The sequence below is a fragment of the Mustela erminea genome, chromosome 19 (genome assembly GCF_009829155.1).
Source record: "Mustela erminea isolate mMusErm1 chromosome 19, mMusErm1.Pri, whole genome shotgun sequence".
NCBI classification, from domain to species: domain Eukaryota; kingdom Metazoa; phylum Chordata; class Mammalia; order Carnivora; family Mustelidae; genus Mustela; species Mustela erminea.
Genome location: NC_045632.1, coordinates 34,106,084 through 34,115,567, shown reverse-complemented (window position 1 = coordinate 34,115,567; position 9,484 = coordinate 34,106,084). Strand labels below are relative to the sequence as shown.

Here is a 9,484-nt window from a genome sequence, read left to right as displayed (position 1 = left end):
ATTTTCTTTTGAGGCTAAAGAGGAAATAAAAATCCTAAGGAAGTCTTCAAGGTTTCTGACCCTGCTACAACAGCCTATTGCCTTGCAGATGTCAGTATGCTCAACTGGACTGCTTGCTTCTGGTTTAAGCCTGAGCCCCCCAACCCCACCCCTGATCCTTCGACCCTGCAGTTCAAGTGAATATTGCTTCTTACGGGTGAGGAGGCCACAGTAGTAAGTTGTATCACTGTCTCTGAGGCTGGCCGGGATAAGCCCTGAGCCCCATCATAGGTGACACACGAGGATGGAAGTTCCTATGTGGACAAAGACAGGTTTCTAGTTGGTGTATTTTTCTTTTTTGTTTCAATTTTTTCAGATTTTATTCATTTCAAAGAGAGCCCATGTGCATAAGCATGAGCAGGGAGCAAGGGAGAAGCAGGCTCCCTGCTGAGCAGAGAGCTCAATCCCAGGACCCTGGGATTATGACCTGAGCCGAAGGCAGACACATAACCAACTGAGCCCCCCAAGTGCCCTGCTAGTTTGTTTTATAAGAAATCAGAAAGCCTACCTGCTCATACTTTGCTACAGCAGGCTTGCCTTTTTTACCTCTAAGCGGGAAATAAACTGTTTGCCTCTGTTCTCATTTTTCATAAGCGATTCTTTGGCCCTGTCAACATCCATGGCTTTTTTCCCACCGGCAGACCAACAGGTTTTCATCAAGTACTTTGACCAGGCCAGGCCTATAGTACGTCGTCCTCTATGAAAAGGGCAAGAAGGGAAAGCAAGGCCAGGAGGCGGAGCATTTGAAAAAGTTGGCTCTGAGAGTGCCTTTGGCTTGAAAGATCACCATAGCAGTGACCCAACAACAGCGGCGAAAGTAAAGAAGACCCTTAAGAATCACGGTTCTTGCAACATACCTCCAAGTTTACTCGTGGTACAAAAGTATTTAATAAGCGTCACACATCAGTACAGAAAAACACATAGTCTATATAGCTCATACTTGAAAACCAGAATGGGTGACTGAGATCAGTATAGAGTCTTAATTTTACTTACAAAAAACACAGAAGGTACACACTGGGAATTGAAATACTATGTACTTTCTCTCTAGAGATGTGACACCTGTGTTTCCTGGTCAGTACTTTCTATGAAACACTGTGCTAAATCAAAGCATACATGTGACCAGTAAAGCTGTCTGCTCTCTCCTACTTGAGCTGAGCTCGCTCAGTGGAACACCATCTTGGTAGGGAGATTTTGACAGAAGATAGGAACTAGAGACCCTACCCCAACAGAAAACCTAATAAACTTATTTATATAGAAAGGGTTTTAGCAAACCTGTACAAACACTTAACATGCTATAAGAAGGGGAGACCTTTGAGCCTACTTCCACAGCATTAAGCACATGCTCGTTGGTGCCCAGTAGATCAGGAAGGCCAACGCAGAAAGCATTTTTGCTTTCATAGCACTAACAGCTAAAAAGCACACAGCATATAATACTTTGATCTTTAAGTGGGTAATCTGGAATCTCCAAGATTATATCCACTAGGTTAGCCTGAGTATTTTTCTATAAAAATATTTTTCTAAAAATGCTTAAGAGAATTCTAGAAACAGACCACATCAGGACCGCAGAAAACAGTGATGCAAGGACTGCCAAGTGTAAGACAAGGAAATGATTTCCACATGTAGCTTCAGGAAAGGGACACCTCTCAGTTGATTCCTACAGCCCAAACGAGCTGGAATGGGAAGAGCTGCAGAGAGCTCAGCTGGGCAGGCAGCTGGCTCAGCTGGGCAAGAGCCTAGAGATACGTTCTCCCACAGGCAAAAAGCCCACTGAGGCTGCAGGTCTGAGAGTGATCAATACAGAGGGGCTGTGGCAACACAAAAAACCTGGAGGACATGCAGAGCCTGTTGAGCCAAAGAGGCCTGGAGATGACCTACCAACACATATGCAGGGGAAGTGACCCCAGGGCAATGCCAAGCTCCAGAGCCGGAGCCTAATGCAGAGGCCTGAGAGGGGTCTGCTTGGGGAGGAGTGCTAGGATTACTGAACATGAGAAGGTGCTTCAGGGTCTCAGGAGGGTCAGACCATTGTCTTGACCCATATCAATACTTAACATTAATAAGGAGTTGTAGAGCAGTCGGTCTTTCTAACATGTATTCTGTCACATTAGCCAGAGCCTCATCCAGTCTACTGGGCTGGCAACATCCAGAAAGATCCCATTGCTTGGTGGTGGGACCTAGGGTCGCAGGTCATTCTGGGAAGGTGGCACAGAAGAGGATTTGCACAATGAAGTCACCACTAAACCACTGCTTAAGTCCAGTCCCCGGCCTTCTTTTTCCTGCGTGAGAAAACAATCTTAAGAAGCAAGGAATGGGGGTGGGAGAGTCCTTTCTAGCCCAGTACCCTGCCTCAGGCATAGGGAAGGAGGTACTCACCCGGAGGGTAGGCCCCAGGGGGGAGCAGACTAGAGAGGAAAGGAGGTTATTTGGCATTCTTGTTCGGCACTGGCCCCATCACTCTAAAAAGTGTTCCTCCCTTAGCTGAAATATTTTTTTCCTATTAAAAGCCTGCCTTATAAGAAAGGCAAGGCAATTAGACCTCTTTGATTTTGTTCTTTTAATTAGTGAGGGTCTATAAGAGGTACTGGGACCTGTTGCGACAACACATGAGCATGCAGTTCCTCAGTAAGGGTGTGGGATCCCTGTCGGGAGGACAGCAGCTCACGCTCCTAGTACCTTACTAGCTGCCAAACTGACACTGGCCAGTTGTGGGGAGAAACCTGGCAGCTGGTCTGTGCTTGACAGGCCTACTTGGAACTTTCTCTGGTTCGATGTGGCTGACAAAGTGAGCAAGAGTGACTTACTGCTCTGTAGTCCAGAAACATTTCTTTAAAAGCCAGAAAATCTGTAAACGTGAGCAGCATGTCAAATATGTCACCAGCCACTTCATCTTTATGGTGCCTGCAAAAGAAAAGGATGGCCGTTTCATGAACGACAGAAACATTCTTTCTCTTCAAGATTCCACCAGACGGTTTTGAGGGCCTTCCATCCCAGAACCTGACCACCCAGAGCTCTCAGCCTTTAGGTTCACGCAATGAAGAAAAAAAAGGGTCTTTTTCAGAGTGGAGGAGGAGGAAGGGGGGGGGGATAAAAATGCAGAGTCTAGCTCAACTCACTGTAAAGTCGTGGTGAAAGCCGCCATGTTAAATCCAGGAATCCGCTCCAGCAGCTGTTCTTCAATATACTTTTCTACCAGAGAAATCTGTCACGGTGGAAAGGATCTTGGTTTTAGGAAAACAAGGCTGCTTTTCAGAAAGCCCGGCCTCTAGCCCTTTGCAAACATTTCGTAAGAGCCTATTCCATGCGCCAGGCTACATCCTCAGCGCGGAAGATACCAATAAAACGAACCACAGCACCCGTCCTCACTGAGCATGCGCCCTGGCCCACGCCGAAGAGCGCCTGCGCAGGGATTTACACTGACAGGAGGAACACGGAATGGAACACGCTGACGTAGGTGGAGGCAGGGGACGGCAGGGCTCGCAACAACCCCCGTGGCGGGAAGTGAGGAATGAAGTAAGTGAGACCTTTTTTTCTCGGGTAGATGGAATATGTGCAAGAAGAACGTAAAGAGAGGTATATTGTTGGAGGTAATCACAGGCTCCTTATAAGCCGAGGCTTGTGTGGAGAAAACCATCGAGCTCGCCATGTTTCCAAGGTTAGCAAAGTCTGGAGGATCAAACCTTTGCTCAGACAGATGAGATCATTCCAAGAGGTTATTTGAGGCCTCAACACAATGGAAAGACCCGAGGGCCTAGACTTGAGACTTCTGCGTTCTAGTCTTGGTCTTCACACCAACTAGTTAATGGTCTTGGTCTTGGTTTTCACTTCTGCCTAACAGTCAGGTAGTACCTGACTAGATGTTTAGTAGAAAAAATACAGTTGCCCCTTGAACGATGAGGGTTTGAACTGTGTGACTGCACATATATGTGGACTTTTTTTTTTAAATAAATACAGTATAGGACTTTAACTGTATTTTCTTTATGACTTTAATATTTTCTTTTCCCTAGCTTCCTTTATTATAAGAACACAGTATAGGATACCTATACAAAATATGTGTTTATCAATTATTTCTGTTATTGGTTAAGCTTCCAGTCAACAACAGGCTGTTAGTAGTTTTTGAGGGGTCAAAAGTTTTTTCCACTCTGTAGGCGTCAGGACCCCTAGTTAAGGGTCAACTGTAGTGTGTGCAAGTCCAAAGGTCAAAGCATATAAAGGCGGGGTATGGCGAACCCATATATAATAACTGAAAACAGGATTATGATCAAGCCATTTTTTAAAAACAGAAGTTGGACAGCAATCATCAAACACTGCAGAGGAAAGCAATGGGAGGTGAGAACTAGACTGAATTCTAAACAATTCCTGGCAGGTATTAGTGGCAGCTTCTAAAAGTGCAGCGAATGTCATTATCTTTTGGTTCTAAATTCACATTTTAAAGAACTCCCAATCTCTGAGGAGAGAAACAAAACCACTTACGTATTCATTAAAAATAGGTGTGTAGGTGAGTTTATTCTCTTCTGTGTCTTCAAACTCCTGATAGTACTTGTCCATGAAATTTCTCTGTAATAACTGGAACTCATCATCTGAACCACAACAGGAAAATGTTAGGCTTTTTGGTGGAGACTAAAAACTTTTCTGACTGGTAAGCAAGCAGGAATTCTGTGCCAGCACAACTGCTTTCTCAGTGGCCGGTCTCTAGGAGAGGGAAAGCTACAGATGTTCTAAGCAAGTGTGCATTACGACACCAGTGTTCAAATAGCCTTATCCAGTCTTTATTATTAATTAGTAAAAAATACCAATATTTTAAAAAATTGTGATAATATATACCTCACATAAAATTCATGGTTTTAACTTTCTGAGTATGGTTTGGTGGCGTTAAGTACATCCCCATTGTTGTGCAACCATTACAACTGTCCTTTGGTCCATTTTAAACATACCCATATAGGATGGCTTGGGAACTTCTTCACATTCCTTTTCCACAAAGGAATGGAATGGTTCTCTTATAATAGGATTTCATTAGCTATAGTAGAAACAGTGTAGTGATTAAGCATATGGGCTCTGATCCTAGCTCAGGCGCTTAAACTGTGTGACCTTGGGCACATTTTCTAGTATCTCTAAGCCCCACTTTTGTCAACTGGAAAATGAGGATGATCAGAGTACCTATCATAAAGGACTGCCAGGGGGCGCCTGGGTGGCTCAGTGGGTTAAGCCACTGCCTTCGGCTCAGGTCATGATCTCAGGGTCCTGGGATCGAGTCCCGCATCGGGCTCTCTGCTCGGCAGGGAGCCTGCTTCCCTCTCTCTCTCTCTCTGCCTGCCTCTCCATCTACTTGTGATTTCTCTCTGTCAAATAAATAAATAAAATCTTTAAAAAAATAAAAATAAAAAAAAATAAAGGACTGCCAGGTGGCATTTGGATGGATTCATTATTAGCTTATAGAAAACACCTAAATGTGAGAGAATAGGGAATTTTAACAAGAGAATATTACTCCTGAAAATAAAAGGAAATACCTGAGCTTAAAGATGGGTCCTTTTTCCATGGCACACAGGGTGCCCAAAAGGACAGAAGAACTCAAAAGTATTCCTGAAGATTCCCCAGAAACCCTCAGATTCACAAAGGACAAGAGCTTACTGGTGAAACCTCTGTATTTATGTGTTAAGGGTGTCAACATTTTTGTGACCTCTTCTGAAGATACAAAAGCTTGGGTCAGTAATTTTCAGACTAAACTAGAGACTATGAAATACCACTAAAATAATGGAGTCCTTTTTTGTCTAATTTTAAGAAAACTCAAAGTTTTCCACTCCCATGTATTTGTCTTAAACCTTGGGTGCCTGTTACTGCTTATTATACTTAGGTCTGTATGCACCAAAACGAATGCACAAAAAGGAACTCAGAACCTAGGAAAATATAGAACCAGCTCAAGTATGGCATTTTATTTTCTTCATGGAAACATGTGCTATGGCTATGGTATTATGCTGGTGGTTTATGTGACAAAAACATTAATGCTCAAAACTGAAAATGGGATTCCTCTTACTCTCTGAAATAATGTAGGTCAGTTTTGCCAAGTGCCTCCTAACTTCTAGGGCCCATTACCTGAATCCATGGTTATTAGTTGTTAAAACAAAGGGGGATGTTTGCCTCTAAAATCACAGTATGGCTTACTTAATACTACTCTTTGCTACATTAAGATTTATATGCAGCTTGCTGTTTTCTCTCCAAATTAACTCTCCAAACCACAAGGGTCTAAGAACTGAAGAGCACAGGTTAGACGGAGGCTCGAGGCTCAAGGAAGCTTACCCATGATAATGTCCTCTAAATATCCAACTACAGCATCAAATTCTGCATCAGAGGCGGAAGAGCTGAAAAATATACCTGGATTAGGTGCTGTTTCAAAGAATTCGCTTTAAAAAGTGCATGAGGGACATTTTCAAACGTGCCTAAAAACAGCAAAAGGAACTTCCCATCACCCAGCTTCAGCCATTAACAATGATTATTGGCTAAAGCAGCAATTCCAAACAGGAAACATGTTTGACATGTTCGTGATATTGAAGTTGAATGGCTCCATTTTCAGAAAACCCGTTAGGACACAAGGAACGACAAAAGGGACAAATAAAGGGGAGCAGCGGCTCTCAGGGCACATCTTAAGGCTCCTCATGTTTGTCCTTTGGGTTTACTCACCGCATCTTCGCTATCACCCCACACCTATCGTCCTGTAAGCGTAAACCTGGCACCAGCGAGATACTGGCCAGGGGGGCAATCGGATCAGGAGTCCCCAGAAGTGGTGATGGAGGAGGTGGTGGTGGTGGAGGGTCCTCTGACCTGTGGTTTCCCTCGGCAGCTCAAAGCTGCCAGGTTTTGCTGACGACTAGGGGTCGCAGGTGTAGGGATTGTGATGGAGGCGTTGCTCAAAGCATGATACTCGCCCGCACTCCCGGCTTGAACCCGGCGTCGCTGCGGCCGCGCCTTCGGCAGCGGGAACTTGGGCGGAGCCATGGCGGTCCCTCGCCCCCATCCCACCCCTCCAGGACACCCGCTTCTCAGGGCGGAGGCCCAGGCGAGCGCCGGCAGCGCCAGGCCGCATCACTCACAAGGACAGCGCGAAGCTCTCTTCCTCTAGGGCGTCCATCGCCGCCGCCGCCGCCGCATCCACCCGCAGGGCGAGCGGGCCCGCCGGCCTCCTATCCTGTCCGCGGCCCGGGCCCAGCCTCGGCTCGGCTCTGTAGAGCCGCAACCCGCATCTGGGAGGCCTAGCCCGCTCACGGCGCAGCCGGGGTAGGCCCTACGTGCGAGGCCCGGGCCTCAGGCTCCCCTGGAGCGGCCACGCGCCTGCGGGGCCCTCACAACCAGCCAGGTCTCTCAGGGTGCGTCGCGGCCGCTGCGGGATCCGGGCGTCAGTTACCTACAGCCCCGCGCCGCGCCCCTCCTCCCGTCACCATGGCCACCAAAACCCCTTCCGCCGCCTCGCGCTACCCGGGAGCCAATCCCAGGCGCGCGCTATTTGACGCCATGGGCGGGGCAAAGATGGGGAAGGGAAGTGAGGGGTAGGGATAGAGAGGCGTTAGGGTAACCCTATGGGACTCAATGGGACGTTTGGGGTTATTGGAGTGTTCTCTGGCGTTGTGGCGGTTAAATCTCACGTTGCCCCTATCTTCGGAAGAAGGAATAGAAGCGAAGAGCCTCAATTTCTTCACTTGCAATTCGGGAATAAATTATAGGATTTAAAATTAAATAGGGACCGCTTGGGTGGCTCAGCCCTTGAGGGTGGGACTCTTCCGCTCAGGACATGATCTCAGGATCCTGAAATCCAGCGCTGCGTGGGACTCCGCACTCACAGCGGAGTCAGCTTTGAGATTCTCTCCCATCTCCCTCTGCCCAAACCCCCGTTATCTCTCTATAAAATAAATAAAATCTTTTTAATGAAAGATTGTCTTCATTTGACAGAGAGCACAAGCTGGGGGAGCAGCAGGCAGAGGGAGAAGCAGGCTCTCCACAGAGAGCGTGATGCGGGGTTCCAACCTATAACCTTGGGATCATGAGCAGAGCCAAAGGCAGCCGCTTAACGTCTAAGCCACCCAGGTGCCCCAGTGCCTCTTTAGTGGAAGGAAAGCCACCACAAGCAGTAGACGTAATTTACATCATAAAGATAATAGTCACACACATCATAAATATTATTCGGCATTTATTAGTTTCTTGGCTAATAAGGCGAGATAAAGTTGACAATCACTGAACCAACGTAATCAGAAATTGAATAACTTTCAGGAAAACTCCTCTCCCAAACTGCCAAATTTTGCAAAAGGATTCCCTAGAGCTGATTTCTTTTGATTGGACTACTAGGCCTTATGTGTCTGGTTGCATTAGGTTTAGGTTTGATCTGAGGGTCAGATGGCCAGCCTGAATGGGTTGATATTCTGAATGTATATAAAATAGATAGAAGTGAGGGGTGCCTACGGGAGGCTCACTGGGTTGGTTGGGTGATCCTCTGTTTTCGACTCAGGTAGTGATCTCCTAGTCATGGTCAAGGGATGGAGCACCTCCCCTCACCCCTGCGTCCCCCCCCCCCCCACCTCAACCTGCCATGGGGCTCCTCCCTCAGCAGGGAATCTGCTTGTCCCTCTTCCTCCCCCTCTGCCCCTCCCCTACTCACGCATCCTTAATGTCTCTCTCAAATAAATAAATAATAACATTGGGATCTGGAACTAAACCTGGTTACCAAGACACAGTTGCATCCGGAATGAATGAGATCAATTCTCAGAGATACTCTACTTAGCTCCAGGTAGAGGACAGGTATCTATAAAGGTTTGCTGATTAACTAGACTGAGTTATATTTAAGTTAAGCGGTTTTGCAGCTCAGAGCAAACTCAGCATTTCCTCATGACCTGTTTTTCTCTATAAACCACTTATTTCTTCTGGACTAAATGAACTCGCCTACCCTTTTTCTAAATCATGTATGGGATCAGAGTGGAGTAGGAAACTTGATTTCATCTGTTCTGGTTTTCTGTTGCTGTTATAAGACACCCCAAAATTAGTGTCTTAAAACAGCAATTAATGTGCTTACTAATCTGCAGTTTGGGCAGGACTTGGTAGTGACAGCTAGTCTCTGTTACACTTGGCATCAGTTGGGGCAGCTGGAATGGGGCTAGATGGAGGAGCTTCTTCCAACACGCTCACTCACATGACTGGCAAATTATTGTTGGCTCTTGGCTGGGAGCTCAGCTGTGAATGTTTATTAGAGGACTGGTGGCTGGTAGGAAGGGAGTTCCTCATTCTCTTTCCCTGTACGTCTTCCCAGGGATGCTTGCGTTTTCTCATACTATGGTGGCTGGGCCTAAGAGCAAATATTTCAAGAAGTTGCCATTTAGATACTGGAAACCGGCACAGTCTCACTTCCACTGAATTCTATTGGTCAAACAAACACAGAGCCTATCCAGGTTTTAGGGGAGGGGACATAAAC

The 9,484-nt window shown here is 46.4% G+C and overlaps 1 protein-coding gene across 2 annotated transcripts; it reads right to left on the bottom strand.

Annotated features, from left to right (window-relative positions):
- Positions 1–670: 670 nt before the first annotated feature.
- On the bottom strand, positions 671–7,490 carry ARL2BP (ADP ribosylation factor like GTPase 2 binding protein). 2 transcript variants are annotated; one of them, XM_032325193.1, is made up of 6 exons: positions 7,122–7,490; positions 6,331–6,392; positions 4,510–4,616; positions 3,153–3,238; positions 2,841–2,937; positions 671–2,315 (listed from the first exon to the last, which is right to left on the bottom strand). In XM_032325193.1, the coding sequence occupies exons 1-6, from the start codon at positions 7,157–7,159 to the stop codon at positions 2,214–2,216; spliced, it is 492 nt and encodes a 163-aa protein (XP_032181084.1). In that variant the 5' UTR covers positions 7,160–7,490; the 3' UTR covers positions 671–2,213. The 2 variants fall into 2 exon arrangements, with proteins under 2 accessions (XP_032181084.1, XP_032181085.1); XM_032325194.1 differs by lacking the exon at positions 7,122–7,490 and adding an exon at positions 6,712–7,066.
- Positions 7,491–9,484: the final 1,994 nt, after the last annotated feature.

What these genes read in the sequence shown, in the direction of transcription:
- ARL2BP (XM_032325193.1), bottom strand. Translation starts at nt 7,159, where the DNA reads ATGGACGCCCTAGAGGAAGAGAGCTTCGCGCTGTCCTT. An exon ending in GAGAGCTTCGCGCTGTCCTT is followed by an intron (nt 6,393 to 7,121) that starts GTGAGTGATGCG and finishes TATATTTTTCAG; the next exon opens with CTCTTCCGCCTCTGATGCAG. An exon ending in TTTAGAGGACATTATCATGG is followed by an intron (nt 4,617 to 6,330) that starts GTAAGCTTCCTT and finishes GTTGTGGTTCAG; the next exon opens with ATGATGAGTTCCAGTTATTA.